This window comes from Acromyrmex echinatior, chromosome 5, assembly GCF_024713525.1.
Source record: "Acromyrmex echinatior isolate Ae372 chromosome 5, ASM2471352v2, whole genome shotgun sequence".
Taxonomy (NCBI): domain Eukaryota; kingdom Metazoa; phylum Arthropoda; class Insecta; order Hymenoptera; family Formicidae; genus Acromyrmex; species Acromyrmex echinatior.
The window spans coordinates 15,080,416-15,103,013 of record NC_141856.1 but is presented as its reverse complement, the minus strand read 5'-3'; the positions used below and the strand labels follow the sequence as shown (position 1 = coordinate 15,103,013).

General features: G+C 34.1%; 1 protein-coding gene across 1 annotated transcript in view; it reads left to right on the top strand.

The window, feature by feature from the left end:
* The window catches only part of mdy (diacylglycerol O-acyltransferase), a 101,875-nt gene that overhangs the window by 14,706 nt on the left and 64,571 nt on the right, over positions 1–22,598 (top strand). The window contains exons 2-4 of the mRNA XM_011065035.2: positions 2,208–2,336; positions 9,514–9,608; positions 22,196–22,248. Of these exons, the coding sequence (XP_011063337.2) occupies positions 2,208–2,336; positions 9,514–9,608; positions 22,196–22,248 (277 nt within the window). The remainder of the gene's footprint in view (positions 1–2,207; positions 2,337–9,513; positions 9,609–22,195; positions 22,249–22,598) is intronic.

Here is a 22,598-nt window from a genome sequence, read left to right as displayed (position 1 = left end):
GTTTTGTCTTGCGGTGTACAAAACACTCGAGTGCCTCTCGTATCTTTGATCGAGATGTGGTTGCTATTCATGACAACGGTTGCCTGTGTCGAATGGGCAACTTATACACTGTTAGATACCAAAGTAGCAATGAGAACTCAAACTCTTGAACCAAAAATAGCATTTTGTTATTTTTAACTTTCATGTGCATCAAAATATAAATCAATATATTGTATTTCTGTTGTTAGTTTCAATATAAACAATATTTATATTACGTATTCAGTTAGTAAATAATAAGTAAGATTTGAGTCAAATTCTTTTTTCTTAAATTAAAATGTTTAATTCTATCATTTTAGTTAAATTAATGATATATTGAGTAAAAGTAGTGACGACCTATAGAAATGTTTAAAAATAATTCACATTAGGTCTAATTTGATATTATAAATTTAATAGTATAATATAATTAAAACAATTTCATACAAAATTTTATTATTTTTTAAAAATATGATCTTGAGACTCTCTTTTTAATTCTTCATTATTTATGTGGAGTCCATGGCATCTCGACTTTATAAATTCATTAAATGTAAATGCTATTTTTTATACACATTACATTTAGTACAAATTATTTTACAATTAAAAACTTTTTTGCATTTATCTTTATTTAAGGGACATATAAAATAGTATCAAGTTCGATTTCAATCATTAAAGGGAGCAATGAATATTGAAATATGATTTTAGGTTGTTGGAAACATCTCGCGCGATTAATTATATTAAAAAAGCTACGAGTAATGTAGGATTAACCATCTTATTTTATTATTTGTTAATGCAATATTTTTGTTTTTAATTTTCTAAATAATTTTTCTTAAAGAAGGGCTCTAAAGAGAGATAAATTTTGAAAGTAAAACACGCATTGCGCGTATCTTCGTGGGATCAGGATACATTGCTACTGTTCACTTTAATATCTCAACGAAGCATGGTCTAAATGAAAGGGATGTCCTGAATGTCTGCCGAATACGAAATAATGTCCGTCGAGAGTACAAAATCAGAGAGTCGTGTACATAATATAATAGTAATTTTACTACGATTGTCTGTTACAAACTACATTTTGTTACTAAACTTATATGGAAAACGCGAGAATTGTAAATCCCACGGGGTGTCTCCGAGACAGAACTGCTTGCTCGACCGTCCATCAAATAATGAGCATCTTTTATTGCAGTAAAAGTGACTTATATCATTTACCGCGTCGTCACGTGTGAACTATACGTCAGTCCGTAAATTGATATAAGGACATGTATAACCGTGCGATATGAAAGCTCCTTTATTGCCCCATTCTCATCCCTATGACGTTCATACGTCTTTCTTCATACCGCTCGCGCACAAGGATCATTTTGCTAGTATCGCGCCAGAACGAGAATATTCTCCTTAATACCTTCTTCTCCTTTAGCTATACTCAGCGCTTGGTCTATTATCGAATTTCCGTACGTATAATAACGAGCTCGCTATTCATAAAGAGATCCTGAAGAAGCGAATACAAAATATACATGAAGGCATTATTTGTAACTCAGCTTTTGAGAAAGTTAATAATTATTACGTAACATATTTTATAAAGTGATTGCGTTGAAAAATTTCACTAGTTCACTTTCATAAATATTTAATAATATTTAAGTTCAAGAAAACGAAACAATTTTTTAAAATGTATTTTGTAATTTTGACTTTGAATTCTGCCACAAGAAATCATGTCGAATTTTTGATATAAAGTTAATTTTACGATATAGCATTTCTTTTTAAATAATTTAGGTATGACAAATACTGAACAAAATTTTGTCTGAACGTTTCCAAATTTTAAATAATTCAGAATCATGACCAAGAATATTGCAACGTAAATATGATAGGCGACTACTGCTGGACTTTAATATGTGAAACTGGTGAACTCCAAAGTCATATAACGAAACAAAAATGAAATGTTCAACTTCTGATTTAATTTCCTTTTTTTAATAAAAACTCTATATGTTTATTGCAAGAAATGTCTTTTCTTGTATCTCAAAAATTAACTCGAAAATATTTCGATGGCAGATTCGGACTCAGCGTCAAAAAAATTATCTTAGAAACAGTTTTCATATGTTTTTCCACAAAACCCTATTTGCGAAAACTAATGTTATTGGCGATATCGCTATAATAGCAAAGTAATGGAAAAATAGATAATTCAAGTTGTTTTATTTCTTTTGCAGATGTCACCGTCCAAGAGATAGTCTTTTTTCGTGGAGCTCCGGCTTCGATAACTTCACGGGATTCGTCAATTGGGGTTTCTTATTACTAGGTATTGGTGGTATCAGGTTACTGCTTGAAAATTTCATAAAGTGAGTATCTCGAATTGTAATAATACTTTTTTTGTATCTAATAGACGTGGTAGATTTTATTGGGTCATATATGGTATATTCCCGATGATGGATTTGTCAATAATAAACGCTCGAGTGGTATCATATAGTACACAATAATGTCGACTATTCAATCAACGGAAATGATATTAATTGTTTTTATTAGCACAATGAAAATGAATTATATTATCTGACCTAATAATCAATTATCCATAACTTACAAAATTATCTTAAATATAAATTATGATGAATTGAAAAATTAACTTGTCATTAATAAGATGTCATAAAAAACATTTTGTATTCTATCATTATTTATATTAGAGATATTTTTTAATTTCTCAAAAAATTCTCAATGAAAGTCTTCGATTATTTGTATTTAAAATTTCATTGTATGAAAAATCTTCGAATGAGGAGCTAAATGTTGGATTGATTGAATTATTGAATTCGCTGATCTTAATAACATAAGAAAAAATTTTATATTGAGAAATATAAATAAAATAGTGATCTTTCGCTTATTCATTCTACATAAATATTAAACTTGAATTTAGTTTTCACTTTTATTTTTTTATTGTAAAATTAGTTTTTCTTGAATATTTATTGCACTATTCACTATTCTTGAATATTTATTGCACGTATAAGTGATAAATATATGAGCGATAAATATATGAATGTCTATAATGTTTTGAATTTTGATCTATGGGTATTTAAATGATCATGTGGTCATCACCCTCAATTAGTCACCTCAATTAGTCACCCTCGAGGAAGTGAAAAAAAGAAAGTTCTAACAAGTAATAGTACCAGTAGGAAGTTTTTATTGTCTTACCAGAATGAGAAGAGGGAGTTTTTGCATGGGGTGACAGCTAATGGGGATAGGGAACTAAAGGCCTATCAGAAGTGTCTTTATTGGTTTGATGGATGCACTACCGCAATAATTCCTAGGATACGACAAAAAAAAATCGATTGCCAGTAGGCAAGCAAAATTGAGTTTGTAGCTGTAACGGTGTAATTGTTCCCTAATCTTCAGGAGTAATTACAGATCGTGTAAATGCATGTTATTTGGCAAACGTTGTTAGAATGACAGGTTGTCAACCGGTAAGGTAGCGTGATCTGATTTTGATGCGCTTGTATTTCATCGCAAACATGCTATGGATGGAAACAAATTTGATACCTTTAGAAACTGGGCACTACCATTGTTGCGATAGTACATGTATGAGTATGTCATTCGATCTCTGATTCAGTGAGGTTCATAATAATGAGAAAAACGAAAAACAAGAAATGGCACACACAGCAAAAGATCGAAATGTTATTTGTCCGATATATATATATATATACAGATTGCTAAACTTTTTTAGTTTAAGATGTATAATATTTGCAAGATAAGTTAAAGCAAACCATAGCAATGTGAAAGATTCGCAAAGAGAAAGATGTATAAATTAGATATAAATTCTATTATATATCGAGCGAGATAATTTATGCTCATTTTAATAATTTAATTTATTTCAGTGCTTGTTGAAATTTATGTACTTATTAATACAAATTATTTGATTGACTTATCAATAGTGTATAGACGGTTACTTTTGTAATACGCTGCCAGTGAGAGAAAGAAAGGAGAGTACGAATAATAGCAAATTAATTTAAGGGTGGTAGAATGAAGCGGAACTGACCGCGCGCGCGCGTTCTTTGCCTTCTTCAATCGAATTAGCTTGTAGCGATGGCCACGAATCAGTATTCACGAATTCAATGTTCAAATAATTTAAGCTTAAATATTTTTTAATAAGAGAAGAGCATAAAACCATAGCATTTAAAAAATTTTTTTTTAATGTAATGATTTATTAAATATCACAAACAATATTTTGTGCTGTGGTTTTATGCTCTTCTTTTTTTAAGTTTCGATTTATAAACCATGTTCGTTACAATTATATATTTAAATATTTTTTATACTTTATTCGAAAAGCTGCATCTTGATGTAAAATATCAATAATAAATTAGATTGAATCAAGATCGCATTGTCAGAACTAATAATTTTCTTACGTGCATTGATATACTGTTGCTAGATGCGCGACGCTCTCTCCTTGCGGGTTATTGTGCTCAGAGGAGTAAGTTAAGCTACCTTCTTCTTCCAAGGGCAAGAGAGAAGCGTAAGCGTTGTCCATGAATAATTTCAACGAGATTTTTATCGCTGTTGTAAACTCTCGGCCTCGCGTCCGGCCGCTCCTGAGGGCGCGTAACAGAAATTTATCACGCTCGTTAAGCGTAGAAAAACTTTCGAGCGAACTTTTGCGACGTAATTGCTCGAGGTAGCCCCGACACGCGCTTCATACGAGCCCGAAACAAGCGCAGCTACGAACGGCCGTAAGCGATTATGCCCGAGTCCAAAGCATTTTAGCATTCGATTGATGCCTTTAATTTGCTATAAAAAATTTACTAAATCTTAATAATATTCCTTTGAATAGTGGTAAGTGAACAACATTTACTTACAGTAAATAAATATTTATTCAATGAAATATAAATTACATAGTTACATTAATAAGTTTTATTAATAATTTTTGTATCAAATAAATATGTTTACATTTAGTAAATATTTACTTATTGTTAGAACTATTAAAACAACTATTTATTAAAATTTACTTAAATTGTTTTTCAGTGCTGCTTAGATAATCTAGTTTCACAATGAGTATTACTTTAAAAATTATATTTGCACAATGGATAAATATATATTTTTGAGCAGTTAGTTTAATAAAATGTTTTGATGAATTGAATAATTAATAAGAATCTCGCATCAATCTTTATCTTGACGTGGAGAATAAATGTTTGGATTCGTAATTTAGATAGGTTTCTTTAGAGCTATATATATCTAAAAGTGTAGCGATACATTTCCAATTAATACGTACGTCGCGTTTCAATGCGCTTTGTATGAGTAACGTTCAATCGGCCAGATAATTTCGCGTATAATCGCGTCACTGCTTAATTAACTTATCGGCACTTCCGAATGAACACTTCGAAGAAATCGTAACCATTTAATACAGTCTGCGTTCTCGACTGATTCGTTTCAGCCGGTAAAAAGACTTTTCCAGACTTGATTCGCGAAGAACAAGAGCAAGCGACAGCCGAATCGCGAGGATGAGACTGTCGACACGATTTTGCTGGGATCGAGATTAATCGATGGGATGAGGGTGGGAAAGGGAAAAGAGTAGATTGGCGACTGAAAAAAAGCACGTCGGTAAGAAAACGGGTAGATGCTTCTCTGCGAAGTGAAAAAAGGCAGCGAAAGAGCTCAATTAATCGAACTCTCGACGAAAGACTCCCTCGCTATCGATAAAAGTCGCGGAGGGGTAAAGGAAGTTACTGAAGTTTCTGATGCCTTGTATTTCGTATCCATTGTGCGGATTGTTCGTAAAACTTTTTCATGCAATTATAATTTATGGAATTTGAGATACGAATGTGCGTTTATTTCAAGGCACGATTTCGTCGATCTCGAATTATTTTCTACATTTTCACTTAGTTCTTAATATAAGAGTGTGCAAGAATTATTAAATTTCTCTCTTGGAAAATTATTATACTTCTTGCGGTTATAAATGGAGCGACAAATAAGAAAAGATGGATAAGACAAACAAGTAAACTAGGACAATTAATTTGTTTTCTTGATCTTCAAAGCGCTTTGCTGAAATTTGTAGGAATTATAAATATTTTTATGTTCAATTTATGTAATGGAAACATACATGAATTTGTATTTTTTTCTCGTAATCAAATTTTCTCGAAGCATTAAAAATAAAGATTGATATTATTGAAGTCCAGTCATGACATAACATATTAAAAATCGATGTGTAGTTTTCTAGATATTGACATTGTCTCAACAATAATTATATTGTCTTGCTTTATCAGCTATTTTTACAAAAACTCTTGCATTGTATCAGAATAGAATTCATTGATTGTTTTTATCTAGATTACAGAGTTCTGTAGTTATTTATTATAACGTAGAAAGAATTAACGTTACTGGAAATTCGATAGTTCTCAATATTGAATATTTTGTTTCGTATATTGTACGCATGATATATTTTTTTTTAGATAAATCAATATTGAGAAGAAAATAGCGAGGAGCAAAATAAAGAGATAAATTGATTTGAAGAAAAGAATAGAAATGCTATGTATAAGTAACAATAGATTTATTAAACGTATGGAATATGACATATGAAATCATTAATAATGTCATATTTTAAATAAATTGTTATTTACAACTTTAGAAAAGACCATTGATAAATTTTAGATCGTTAATAATAATATTTTATCCGGATAAATATTTAAATAAATTTTAACCTGCGCCCCCTTCACTTTCTCCTTGAGAACAATTCATTTCTTCTCACCGAGCCAATCCTTAAAACGTGCCTTCAGGCCATACTAATAATTTCAGAGAAGAATCATCTTCGGCGTTTTTTACAATCACAGAAGTGAGGAAGAACGTCTCGTTTCGCGCGTATTAATATTTAATGCGAATCGTTCGCGCGCTCACATTTTCATTCGGGCCTGTCCCATATTGGCGCCATAACTCTTGCTCCAATCTGGACCTCCGTGCGCTCTCGTACCCACCGAGAGTCACCCCCCAGGACGTTTCCCTCTCACCACGTTCGACGTGAAATTGGGGATTTTATCGTGACGCTGTATTAACGAACTCCGGCGGACGAAGAACGAGCGTGGATTTAACGGGCGGATCAAGACGGCTATTCCCGCCGGGGAAGAAATTTAATATCGTTTCTGCTCACGTCTCGAAGCGATGAGTTTCGATAAGTGCGATATCCCCTTAACTTTCGACTACTCGAAAAATGTTTTATGAGACTCATCCACCATGTGTATACACGTATCAAGGCCGGATCGGTTTAATCATCAGCACTGAACGATTGTTTCCTTTTTCACTGATGAATCTTTTCGTTTCGCTGAAAATGAATATTTTATGAGTACGAATGAATTATCGTCGGATAATTGTCTTTTCTTTTTGACGTTGGCTCTTTTTTTTTATTTGCTACGTTAATGGAATGTAAAAAAACTCCAAAGTTTTGTCTTTTGAAATATTTGGACACAGTGTTGTATCTCCTATTAAATATTTGATGACTTTGATAAACTAGTTTGAATAAAATAAAATGATTGATTGAGATTGATTTTCTATAATTAATTAATTTTTTCCGCATATTATTTTACGGCCATATACAAAGCGGTAAACTTTAATTGACTTAAACTTTGCTATATCAAAATTGGAATTTGCATTATTTGCATTGTATGTTGCATTATTTATGTGCGTATCGACATATGTGAAGATATTTTCACAAATTATTACCGATCGGCTGTCACACGATGCGTTGCATCAATTAATTATGAACGAGATTCGCATTTTTTCCATGCTATTGTTCAATTACCGTAACTGCGTTAACATATTCGATAGTTTCCGCAGAAAACTAGGTCGGTGATTGCGTCCCAATAAATATTGTTTATCTGAAATAAATCGCGTCGACTTCGAATACTTTAATTACTCGATCTGTAAGCCTCGTTTATTATCGTTAACTGGCATGTACGACCTGAAGCCATTAGTGCCACAGTGCCACCTTTTTTTCGGCTGGTACACTTATCTCACGCGTTGCTCGAGAAAATAATGTTTTCGATGGCTTAGATCGATACCCATCGTAAATTGCATTTTCAGGCTAATATAGTGATAAGATACGTTGAATGTATTCTTATGGACACAACAGTGATAACAGCCGTTGAATACATTTGTCTGTTTCAAAATAAATGAGAAGGTTATTTTCATCCGTTGCACGTTACAAATTATCATACATTACACAAATTGTCTTCACTCACTATAATTTTGACTTTATCACATTGATATTTATAAAGTATTAAATTTATGCAAATTCTATTTGAATATTCCGTACAGCTTTTGTAATCAATATATAGATTTTTATAGTATACGGACAAACATAACTTAATCGAATATCGTAGTTTAGCATATATCCCATTTGTTTATTATGTTATCAGACATGTCCCATTTCTGCATAACTCCGTTTGATTTACGTGCAGAAATTAATGATTCGTGTGCGCGCAGAAAGTGCCATTTTACGAAATTGCCAATAAATAATCCGGCACGATTTAGTCGGTCGGCATCGTTTATAATATTTTCCGACGTGCGCCATCAAAATAAATCACAGATTCACATCAAGATCGCAGTCAATCATGGGACAGACGTTTTCTGCATTTCCATTGAGTCGACTTTCCAGGGAAATCGTTTTATTTCCTAGCATGAGCTTCCCTCCCTTTACGCGGTGCGATGCGACAGTTATTATTTATCTCAAGAACAAAGACCTGCTCCCTTTATTTTCTTTTGTTCCTTCCTCTACCATTTCAGAAGAAGAGATCTTACCAGAGACTATAATAATGAAGCGTTTGCTTCTTCGGTTTGCATCACGCTTAGTACGCCAAGCATGAAAAACTAAAGATTATAATTGAAAATGTGCCGCGTTTTATCTTTATTTATCCTTTGTTGCTCGATTTTATTTTCCTTTTAATGCAACAAGATAGCTGCATATCTCTTCAAATATAAATAAATTTATCGACGGTGATTTTATTTTGCATGCACAAAAACACAATTTAATCGTCTGTAATATATTTCTGTAATTTATTTCTTTTCACGTGTATACCATTTGTATTAATACTATGTCGGTTTTGTTATCATATTATTTAACTGCAAATTATTGTAATTATCCCTCTGTCTGCAATGATATTTTTACTCCCTTCGTTTTCAAGCTCAAGTTTTGTTTACTGTTTTAAGCTTTTAAAAAATGTGGAAAAAATTATAATTATTTTCCAATATTTTTAGACATTATATTATGTTTTTAGTAACATATTTATAAAAAAATTTTTTAGCAACATATTTTAGAAGAGGGAATTGGACTTCTTTATTTCAGAGAAATTTAAGAGTGAAATTTTGTTTTTACAGAAAAAAACCAGGGTTGCAGAGGGTTAAATCATTATTACTTGTTAAGAATATCTATTGGAAATTATTTATATTTTAAATTAAGAAAAAATATCCCATAATTAATAATTAATGATATAATATGCCTCAAAAAATAATAATAATATATCATAAATAATAAAAGTATTTTATTCTGTATTGCAGATATGGAATCAGAGTGGATCCCTGGGAATGGTTCCTTTTCCTTAGCGGCAAGAATGATGGCGGCGAAGAATATCCTTCGTTGTTGCTGATCTGCTGTAAGTAAAACTGCCGATATGTCATTTTATATTTGTTCAACAGATCAGAAAGGAAACAAAACTGTCAATGTTCGTGGCCTCGATTACAAAATGATCGACATTTATTGTAAGACTTTCGTCTATGTCGATATAAACGAAAGTATGTCAATTGGAAAAATATTGATAGCGCATCTTATGGTTTAACAGCGTGACTCGTGTCTTTCAAGACAGCTTTTTAAATTCTATCACTGTTACAGAATATTTTAATAATACTGAAAATTATTTCTACAATCGTAAAAAATGTATTAAGCAAAACAAGATTGATTAGTAACAATAAAACTGTAGAGACAGAAAATTATTTAAATTAAATAGGAAAACTGTTAAATTGTATCGCAATAGAAATTCGTATTATCCCATACGATATCTATTCATTGAGTATTTAAAATGAAAAGCTGACTAGCTCGCAATAGCTTTTCGCTGTAAAAATCTATAAAATTGATCTCCATCGGTGAGAGAAGGAAGACTACGCCAGACTCTAAATTCCGCTTTTATTGTCGCGGGTCGTGGTCGGTCCACGTTGATTCTCTAGTATCCGCGATAATTCAATTTCACCATTTCCTGGTCATATTTTTTTTATTTAATCTATACGTAATGTGAATATCCATCGATATTCCCGCTTTTAAGCTCAGCTATAATGACTCATATAACTTTGCTAAAGATAAAAGAAACGGGAACAATACAAAACGTCGAGAAAATAATGAATAATAGTTTGAGAATTCAAAGTCAAACTCTATCTTCTCTTGGCAGCTGACCATAGATAACGTTCAAGCAGAAATATAAAAGTTAATAAAAAAAAAGAATAGGGAAAATGCGTTAAAATGGTTCGGAGCGAAATGAAGAGGAGGAGTGCACGGGGTAACGTCGGTAGTGCTGATACGAGATGGGAGGGAAAATGAAGTCTGTTTCTGTCTGGCAACTCAGCTCCTGTTTTAGTTATCTCGTTATGACTCGCGTATTGCAAAATTACAAAAAGGTGAAAACAATTTGGCGGGGTAATTCCCCATCTCCCCAGGATTCATCGATTCTGAATGTTCCTCTAGGTGTTTATTTCAGTTGCTTATTTCAGGGAGTATTCGAGTGTTTTTGTAATGCAGAAGTACAATTTGCTTCTGTTATATAGTGCTGGAAGAACTAACGCAGACGAATCTTTTTCGTTATTTTCTGATTGTGAGTTAGAACAAACATAAGTAAGATGGCCATCTTACCCAAGTTTACCTTATATAATGTGCTTGCGGAAATTATTACGTTTTGTTCAAAGATTCCAATACTATTTCTAATACGTATGTTTTTTTTTTCTATTTCGTCAAATATTTTATACTACTATATAGCAATAGTAAGTTTATATTTAATTAAGTTAAATATAAATATACATATAAGAAAAATGTTTCGAGAAGTTAATATTTTTGCTGACATTTAGATTTTACATTTCAGGTCACTAACAATATTCTATGCACAACATTCATTGTGAGTAGAATTTCAGTATCATTCCCAGTAGAATTCAAGCTCGTTAGCTTTTGTGACGTAATGTTTTTAGTCTAGACTTTTTAAAGTGGGTCGAAAGTCAACGAGTCTCGCGTGAAGCATAAATTTTAAGGCACGCAAGGCATCGTTCCTTTAAATAGCGAACATATTCCTCGCGTATTGTCCCCTTAGTGCCGCGCAGTGTGCTCGCTTGTTGCGTTTTCATCCGAGGGTGCAACGCCATAACTTACATACGTGCAACAGTCGCGTACGTGTGCAGTTTTAAATGCGGATTGCACGCACAATGGTTGCAAATCAGCAGCTACAACAGGAAGAAAGATCATGAGAAGTTCTGAAATATTAATAATGCGAGATAAAAAATGTTATAATAACGTAGGTTTCTTTCTTTTTGACGAATTAACATTTTTCAAAATTTATTAAGAGTTATTTATCTTATTTATTATAATACATCCACAAGTTATTTATTTCGTTAAAGAGTTATTTTATCAAATAATTTTTCATCTTGATATTATTACGGTATTAAAAATATAATATTTGATTTTCTATATATATTCATATCATTTTACACAAAAAAGTAATGAATAATGTTTATAAAAATAGTATTATTTTTCCTTTGATCCCTTTGGCGTTAAAATCGATTCTATGTGGAGGAATTACTTTTTTAGTCTTGAAGTCTAAAAGAGATGCTTGTATAATTTCCATATAGTTATAGTTTTCCTAACAGTCTCAATCCCCAGTGCAGATTGAACACGGGCGGCTTACGTCGACTAAGCCGCTATGGAGGGTTGCATCATTTACACATAAGGGAGCGTAATACTCATGGGAAACTACGGCTAATAGTTCCCATATTTTAGAATCTGCGTCGAGCATCGTCGCTCCTACCAACGGTAAATTCGTTTCCTTTTTATATAACCAACTCGACCTTGTTTCTATCTGCCTTCCATGAAAAGCCGGATAGAATATATTTCGTTACCCCTATTTTGTGCGACCTTTTTCATAATAATTTTCATAGCGAGCTAGCCTAAATTATCTTTTAAAAATATAAGGCTTCTCACAAACGGCTATTTAGTTATTAAAATATTAATTCGAGTTTCAGATATAAAATATTATTTCGAGTATCAGATATTCGCCCAGCTAAATCCATTATACAGAAAAGGAATAAATTTTTTTTATTCGCATCTGTTGTATGAATCTATCTCTCTTTACTTCGGCATTATTAAAACTTTAGTCGCGTTATTTATAACGGAAACGACATAAATAACTGTTTGAGCGGATTCCGATAAATGGCTACAAAAAATGTCGGATTCGAGAACAATATGCTCAATTAAAATTTTGTTGCGGATATTTTTCGACAATTAATGCAGAAACACTGGACTAATAAAGCGTGTGTTTGTTATAAACATGAAGAGTATTTATAAGGTTTATTTTCTGTAGTTAAACAAATGATTGGAAACTATTAGAATTTAAAGTGAGATAGATATACGTTTGATATTTGGAAAAAGCGAGAAAGAGAATTCTAGTGTAGGAATAAAAAACCTGTAATTTTTCATTTATATGTTCCTTTACGAGATGCAGTATTTGTTCGATCAATATTTTGTGATTATTATTATATTAATATCTTTTAACACATTTAATATGTATTTAATATGTATTTACTAAAGTAAAAACGAAAGTGAATATAAAATCATTATTCATTATCGGAATTATTAATCCATTTATCTCTTTCGCATTTCGTTTTTCAGCAAAAACAGATTATGAGTTGATTTGATTATAACTGGATCTTATTGAAAATATTAAAATAAACTTTCTTAGTGATCATTTATGCAGATTTGCTCCAATTTCGAACATTTATAGATGACAGATGCAGGTCATACGTTTTGAAATAAGAACGCTTTGATTTGACAGGATCAAGAATAAAGACTGAGAAAGATCTGGATAAATATATCGTTTCACTTTTTGCTCTTCGGATTTTCGCTCCCAGGATTTCCAGGGTAAGGAAATGGACCTTGCCAGGGAACCGTGTATGCGGCTGTCCGTTCGGTGGTTTTCCGGAAGTTCCGGGACGGGAAGTTCTAGGGTAACTTAAAGTTAACTATAACTCAATGCTCGTAGCCCTTACGCTGTATAACGAGTCCGGGACTAAATGTGAAAGGGTACGCCGACCGGCGACCACCGACCATCTAGCCAACCGCCATGATAGCTCACTGGGTTTGTTCTCATAACGTCTGCAACACTGTCGGCGCCCAGCCGCAGTGTATCTTACTCTCTGTTCGCCGAGTGTTAAGACCGAATCCAGCGAGATTTGCATGCCGTGCCTGTGAATTTCGCACGCCGAGCGCTAAAACAACCACGCTGAGGTAAAGCAATTAACGATGTCCACCATAGCTGTCAATCCCCCTGCGTCGCACGTTATAATGGCATTTCGCGAAAGAATCTATTACCGAAATACCTACGTATAATAGTCACGTCGTTTTAGATTACGGTTATAATTAGATATAATATTTTTCATGCATAAACCGCGTTAAATTGTTGGTGAATTTTATTCAGAAGCTCTGCTACATTTACGTAAAATGAATATTTTGACGATTCTTTTCTTCTCTTCTTTAGCTTTCCCTTTTAGTTTTCTCGGAATAATTGGTTCGCATGTCATTTTACGCAGACAGTTTTAAGCGAGTTTTGCATTCAGCTTAATATTCGAAACAATTATCACTTTTTTCTCATCTCTTATCCAAACCACTATCAAAATTGCGCAAGAATGAATTTCACGAGAGGTGAAATTTTAAAAGGACCGACGCGATTGCGAACTAGGCGTTGGAATGAGAGAATTGGCGCGATAGAGATCGCTTTCGCGTTAATTTCGAAAGGCGAGTTTCCGGGCCAAGTTTTCACGGCGGGTGTGATGTTGTATGTTTCGCCGTTCGCGCTGGTCATTAAAGCGCAGAATGGGAAATGGAGCAACGGGTCGTCGTATGAATTACTTAATCCGCGCACGAGCAGCACGGCGTGCAAGTAATCGAATCAAATGTGAAATTGCCCTCACGAAATCCCTCCGCACGCATTCCCTATCTGTGCATCCCTTCCGTTTATTACCTATGTGCTCGGCCCAGCTAAACGTAGACTTATTATAAGTGCGCATCGACCGAACTATTATGGACCTTTTTCTACCTCTCCATCCGTGCGTTTTTGATTAAAGGTCTGGCGGTTTGGCGTACCATTATCTTTATCATGATTTTCTTTTTTTCGTTACAAAAATCAGCACAGGAAGATGCATCGATATATAGAATGTAATGTACTATCAATACATGCAAAATATTTCGCTGGAAATTATTTGAGGCTGAAAATTACGATTTTGCATATGTTATAAAGAAAAAATACGTACACAGAGAGAGAACGGTTTTGTTGAAGTATCCAAGAATTTAACAGATACAGATCTGAAAATAATTTTGTTAAACCATCAAAATTTTTAGATAAACACTCAAATATAAAAAATTTTGACATTCTAGCAGTCAGTTTTTGAGTGTCCTATCTAGAAATTTTGATGGTCTAACAAAATTATTTTCAAATTTTGTATCTAGCTAAATTTTTGGATACTTCAACAAAACCGTTCTCTCCCTGTGCAAAATCGTTCTCTTCGTGTATGACTAGATCATTCATTAAAAAAGTAATTGAATATGCGTATCATTAATTGAAAAAATAATTAATAGTTTTTGTATACATAGAATAGTTTTTGAATATATAGATATTGGAAAAGCATTTTGAAACTTAGAAACAGAAGTAGAGTACGTAGAGTATAAAAAATTCAGCTTTCAGAACTCGCAGACAGACTACAGACAGCGAGAAGTAGATAGAACTCTGTATTTTCTATTCACAAGATTTTCTTCCACAGAAATTTTATGAATTTTAAGAATTTAAAAGATTAGATAAAAATAAACGTTGGCAATATTTCATTCTTTCGTACATTTGTTATATTAATCAGGTACAATTATAGATTATTTCGAAATCTTGTTTAAAGTGAAATACTACCATAAGATATTAAGAATATTATGAGTTTTTTTTATGGCCATAATAAGATTTAGAGGTAAAAGGCTTGGAAAACGTCATTCTGTGCCGCAATCGTTTTAGAATTGCGTTTATAAATCTCTTCTGTGTGTTGCTTGAAGACGAAAACAGGGTAGCGTCGGTTAAAGCTCGCGGAAGCCTTCGTTCGGGCGACGACGCGAGCCCACTCCTGGATTAAGGAGGTATAAAGAAAGATAGAGTGGAAAAAGGACTTGTCGGTAAGGGGGTGGGAAGTGGAGACTTGGAGAGTGAAAAGAAAGAGCGAAAGAAAGGTGGCGTTGTGTATATGTTATATCTATATACAGAACCCACTAAAGTCGGAAGACGGGGTATGAAAAGAGGCGATTTTCCGTCCGCGGTTTACGTTGCCTTTTTATTGCCAGTCAGTAGAGCGGCGACGTCGCCACCACCGCCACCCAAAGGCATCGTCGAGAGTAGCCTGAACTACGCGCGTCGAGTGCTAATTACGAATAATTATGAGTGCTAATTAAGACCTTCCTTTGTCGCGATGGCGCATGACTGTGCGTCAACGTGCCATACACGGGCGCTTTTATGACCAATATAAAACCTGTGTTAACGCTCGAGACGTCATAAAAATAATCGGTTTAAAATTCACGTTAAAAAAGCCGTTTAACAATAAATTAAATGCTTTTTAAACGATACGTGTAATAGCCATCGTTTTTCCGTAATTAAAATATACACGATTTATATAATATCCATTGACTTATCGTTCATAAATCGATCTTTTTATTCACGCTTGAATTTTCATCCAATTCCACCGATGAAACACCAACAAGAAATTGAATTAATAAAACGGAAATAATAACCGATTTATTATTGAAAGAAGTATATCTTGCGACAATTTTCGCGTTAACTTTAATTACTGTATTAGCGAAGAGGGTTGAAGACGCTGCAAAATAAGACGCGCCACTGCGCCTACTTGGCGTCCGGCGTTTATCAAACTTTCATGAAACGCGTTGAAAGAATGTCTCCAACTCGATGTCAGAATCTAATTAAGATCCGCCCCAGACGGGATTTTATCTCTCTTTCTCTCTCATCTTCGCCATCTCGGACGACGAGCTTTCGCGAGCTGCGCCATGTAACCGGGCGTCTTCTCACCCGAGCGACGCGGCGACTCGCAGCCGCCCGAGACACCAGCTAGGAGAGATAGGAGAGACTAGAAAAAGTAAAAGTCTTAATTAGTTAGCGGCTGAGATCAGAGATCGGCTCGAGGGTGGAAGGTCGATTGCCTTCAAGCTCGGTGCACGCTCGCTATCATTGTCTGTTTCACACTACATTCGTATGCTCGACTCTCGCTCTTTTTCTTTCTCTCTCTCTCTCTCTCTCTCTCTCTCTCTCTCTCTTTCTCTCTTTCTCTCTCTTTTCCTTCTCCGATGAAACCTCGGAAAAATTTCATCCCGTTAACACGATGGCCTCGTCGTTATGTGGCAGATTACTGTAATCCGTTGAGGCGTCATCCTTGCTTTACGTGAAATACATGTGCCGCAAAAGTACTTTCTTTCGTTTACATTTAGCTTTTGACACGGCAAAATTTATAGATGCGAGAAATATTTCCTTCAATGCATCTTCTGGAGGAATAAATTTTTTTAAATAAAATCGACTTTCTGGAGACCTGTTAATATTGTAGTATTGTGTGTATTGTTCTTACCATTAGTATCCACTCATCTCTATTTATTACACACACATGCAATTACATTCATTTTTATTTGTAATTAAGATAAAATAAACTCGAAGTATTCAATTTTTACAAGCATAACGCATGCTATTTTTTATGATAATATTTACTTGTTTAATCATTAAAAATACTTACATATGAAAAGTTCAAATTTACTCTGCAAATATTCAGATGGTGATTTAAGTTAAAATGCGAAAAATAAAATAAAAAAGCGACTTTGTTTTCATACAAATTCGGTCGTAATAAAACTTTCAATGTAAATTATAATTTTGAATGCAGCTAAAAGATTATGAATATAAAAGTTACAATTTTTTAATATCTCTCTCTCTCTCTCTCTCTCTTTTTTGATGCATAAAGTGTTTTTTTTATTACGGTAGTAACTTTTTTGTTGCATCGATACCTTTATTTACTTTTATATTGGATCTTATAACGTACTGCACGACAAACACTAAGAATAAACAAACGCATTGTCAAACAGACCGAAATATTTCATCGATTTTTCGATGCTGACATTCCCTGGCATTTGTGCAATAAAATGCACTCGGAGGTCGGTCGCGCAATGCCGTTTGTAGCATTGGAATCGGCGTATCTTAACGGTGATCGTCCATCATTCGAAAATCCCGTTCCCGACGTGAAACAAACCCGTCACGTGTGAAACATTGTTTTCGGGGTATCAAATAGAGTTTAAGGAGATCAAAGAAAAAATGCATAAGTCCTTGACGAAATTACGCAACGTAATTCATCGCGACTCGGTTTGCTACGCGCGATTTGTCTATGTGTGGACCATTAAACCTCCGCTCTCTCATACTCCCCCCCCCCTCTCCCCTCTCTCGTCATAGCCATTTTTTCCTCATATAATTTCTCTCGGATGAAGCGAATTCTGAGAGCTTTCGCGATCATGCCCCGCGGTCGGTGTGAAAAACTGGGCGAATTTCCACGACGAAAAGGGTTCCATTAATATCTATTAGCGAACCGTGCTCGACATCAGCCGGATTTATACATTCCCCGTTGTTCCCCTCACCATCCTTCTCCTCGATTTCAAATCCCTTTTTGAATCTTCTATTCACTGGCATATCGTCGAAGAACAGGAAAAAGATACAAGAGAACGAGCGAGGGAAGAAAATCACAGAAGGTTTTGAAATATGAGATATCATTTGTTTTCATTAATTAACGCTAAATTAGAGTGCCAGACACCGAAACTGATACATTTTCCGCTTTATTAATATTCCGACAGCACAATCCCTCGCATTTACCATCAGTTTTCACTTCTGCGTAAATATTTCGTCACCTGTTCTATTATGAGGAAGACGAGAGGAATTTCGTTGCCTCGCGATGCTGTTCAAGTTCTATTTCTGGACTTCCGAGCATAGATCGATTGGAAGGGTTTGCAAGTTATACTTGGAAGATACGTAACAAAATTTCATCAAAAGTTTTGCAGATCTTTTTAAATTGCAGGATGTTTGAAATTAGAGAAGACAGTCCAATGACGATTTTATTTTTATATTCTATATAGATATATTCGAATTTTTATAGATCGAAATTGTGTAACTTTATATAAAATTTTATTTGCTGCAAAATGAATTCATCGATATTATAAATATTACTCAACAAATTTATTGTTAAAGTAACTCGCACATTCACCACAGTATTAAAAATTTTTTGTGCTTATTTAATCCCTTTTTTATATCTCGTGTATTTCGAACGTTACATAAATATAAAGACGCGATCAAAGTATTTTTATTGGCGTATCTTATTCACCGTTTGAGCTAAAGGGATTGTTTTCGTCGCTTTATTTCAATCCTCTTATCAAAGCGGCTGTGCTTCCAATTTCCCGGGCGCTTTTATGCACTTTGAACGATGCGCTTAATTCACCGAATAAACGCCTCCGCGCTTTTTCTCCCGTACGGCCGCGCGCACGTAATTTGCTCGAAAAAGCGGCCCTACGACTCATCCCTATCGAGGCCAAAAAGCAGCGGTGACTTGCGAAGCGTATTCGAATTCAAAGGGTTCGTAATTAATCGACGTGAGCATGTTGTAACAATCGTTGCTGAAACTTTCGTCTATCATCCTGAAACGGGTACGGTTTCGAATTTCCTTTTATGCACGTCCGGCAATGAGATTCAAAAAATACAATGACATTATAGAAAGCTGAAAAAACATTTGCGCGCACAAGAATAAATGATGTATACATGTGTATACATCGAAAATCGAATCGAAAACGGTATTAACGTTTTACATTCGCTTTTTTATTTCGGTTTATTATACTTTTCACAAGTGATTATTTTTCGTTACGCATTTGTTATCATGGAATAACAGTGGAATATATTGACACTGATGTAAATTTCAATGCACGTTCCAGTAGACAACAAGTAAACGGGTTTGATAATCCTCTTGCGTAGCATTTGTTGTCATAAATCAAATTAACGTAGAAATTCGTCGGGAAAACGTGAAAACGTTTATTCAGCTATAAAGTCATAATAGCATCATATCGGAGTGTATCATAAAATAGTAAAATCTCAAATAAGCTTTCAGTCAGTTGTTCAATTGATTGAAAGAATATAAAAGCTGCATATGATTTATCATAATCCCAGCGTGCGTTTACAATTATACTTTTATTACACTTTATTTTATGGTAAATCCTACATTGAAACGTTTGTTTCATTAGCTAAGAATTCTATCAATAATGAGAGTGACTTGATTTTCTAGTAGAATGACAGTGAAGTAGAGAAGTTTACATGACACAGAAATTACTGTAGAGCCTCTAATTGTGACTAATGCATTCTTAATTGCCTGATTTACATTTTGCATGCTTTAGCATGCGACTTCTTTTCTTTGTTAACAAAAATTAATTTGGGATTAGCATACCAGAGCTCAGCGCAACGTTCACGTACTTAATAACAGCTGCAGAAGCAAAAATATTCGCGTACTGTTACTATTGTGACGTATGATACTTGCGCGTAATTGTACACGATTTATATACATATATGCGGGACGTTATGACTGACATATATTTTATAATAACATTTTTGTATAAAAATTTCATGAAACAACCACGTCGTTTATCATATAAAGCTATTTAAATTATTGTAAGTCGTATTTAATTTAGAAGTGACTGGCAATAAAATTAATTGAAATATCTGTACTCAGATTCAGTAATATTAAAAGAACAGAAAAATAGAAAATAGAAAAATAGAATTCAGGATTTTATTAAAACAAAGGCTGACCATATCTGTTTCTTTAATAATAAAAGTTCCATTGTTTGATGTAATAACTGGAGTCACAATGTATATTAATGTATTTTCTCGAAGTCTCAAAAGGATTAAATATCTTGGAAGCTCAGCCAATGTTTTCATTAAAATGCCATAATTTATACTATCAAAATCTTTGATACCGCAGGCGAATGCATTTCCGGATTTTCTTCGCGTAGATCTCCTCGACACGGTGCTTTCGCGGTTCCCAATTCTGCGAGTTTGCCTATCATCCGGTTGCATCTCTTAAACTTATTTAAGTTTCACCCATATTTTATCCCGAAGCGGACGATACTTTGAAGAATACGACGAACCACTCTCGCAGTGAAATCTTACCGGCTACAGCGAACGCTATCGTATGGCCCATCCACGCCGAAAATCCACGTAATCTTCGAAAGCGTCTCTCGATTCCGGAAACGATTGCGGGGAACGATAAGAAGAATGACGTAAAATAAAAGAGGAATTGTGTATTTCGTAAATTCTGTTGTTAGAATCGATCCTCGAATAATCCCGCTTAAGCGTAATTTCGTATACGATGCGAATCCGATTTAATATCGAACGGTGGCTCTTCGCTTACAAGTGCGAAGTGTATAATCGGATATCGTCTCCATAGTTACTACATGGAAAGAACGATTTTACTGAAGTATTTAAAAATTTAGTTAGATACACATTTGAAAATAATTTTATTGGACCATCAAAGTAATTAAAATAAAAATAATTGTGTAAAATATTCAAACTGATTATTATAGAATGTCAAAACTTTTGGTAATAATATTATTATTATTATTATTATTACGCTTGAACGTTTTACATAATTATTTTGATGGTCCAATAAAATTATTTTCAAATCTGTACCTAGCTAAAATTTTTAAATATTTCAGCGATATTCGTTCTTTCCATGTATGATCCATTAATACACTCTTCTCTCTGCCATGATTGTTTTTCGTACATTAACTTTTATACATTAAAATTATTTTGTTTCGCGATGTTGCGTTTTTTATTTTAATACAATTTTAAATTGTTAAAAGTTATACACCGAGTATATACATCGAGAAGCGTATTCTAACTTTTTTAAGAATATCAGAAATTTTCTTTACATGAATTCGTGAATATTTCATATCGAACCTAGTATTGAATTAAATTCACTACTTCGGAAATAATTTTTTCGAAGTAGATTTTAAGAAAAGTTAAGAACAAAAAAGTAATTTTTTCCTTAGAGAAAATATTTTTTTAACGAATTACTCCTTAAGTTATTTAATTATTAATTACGGTTTACAATGACTTAGTAAAGTTATGTAAATAAAAACATTTTTTTAAATCTGTCATTGTGTCCTCAATTAATACCATAAAGGTTGTTTTGATTGATGGAATTGATGTCTACAAGTTTCGTCTTGCAACTTCAGAATGTAACATTTTCTTTATGCACTGAAAGTGTAATGAAAGACAGCAGTAAAACGCAGATGATCTGCGATAAAAATTTAGACGAATAAATGATTACATAACATACATGTTCTCATTCCGCAGAATAGGGACTGGGGACGATATTGTTTTTCACGAGCTCCGTGTGCGCGTACGTCGGGCTCGGCGCCCAATCGTACTTCCGCTTTATATCGAGTGCTATTTTGGATGATTTATCGACGAGACGCTTTCGTCGCTGCTAGCTGGATATCGGCTCTTCCTCCCTTTTTTTATGTTCCTCCCTACCGAATGCATCGAGAGCGACGCTCTCGATCACCAGCAGCGTTTATCCTCGCTGCGCAGCCTTCGCCACGTTCGCCTCTCCTCCTCTTGCTCTTTCTCTCCACCCTTCTCTCACTCTATACCGTCACTCCGAGTGACAAGCCCTTGTCACTTCCTCTCTTCCCCTTGGCTGGGACCGGCCGGCTGCACATTTCGACGTTCGGCTGATTTTAAAAAAGTGAGAAAAGGAAGGCAAAAACTCTCTCTCTCTCTCTCTCTCTAAAAGAAGAGAGTGACAGAAGGAAGCGACAAATTTGCGAAGAGAAAACGACGTAAAGCCGTATGATCGATAAATGACCTCTTTCGTTTTATTTGTTTTGCAGATTCTACCGTGCCGGTGGGCCTTTGTCTGCTGATCGAGAAAGGACTGTCTGTGGTGAGTGAATTTTTCTTCCAAATATTTTGGTATACATATGTATAAGGGTCGTACGAGCGGAAAGTGAGCAAATCCAATATCCGGGTAATCGACTGAACGATAGTCGTGCGATACCGCAGCTCGTTCGACAAGGGAGGCGTTACATTGTAATTTATTGCCCCTAATAGCGTCGACGCTTTTGCATTGTATCGATTGGAAATAAAAAAAAAATCGACGAGGTTGCATCACCAACAGCTTTGTGAAATTTCACGTTGATTAATTTATTTATTCTCTCTATAGTTTACGAGATAATCACTGTAATCACAGATTTTTATTAATCTACATCGATATTATGTTTTATTCAAAGCTAT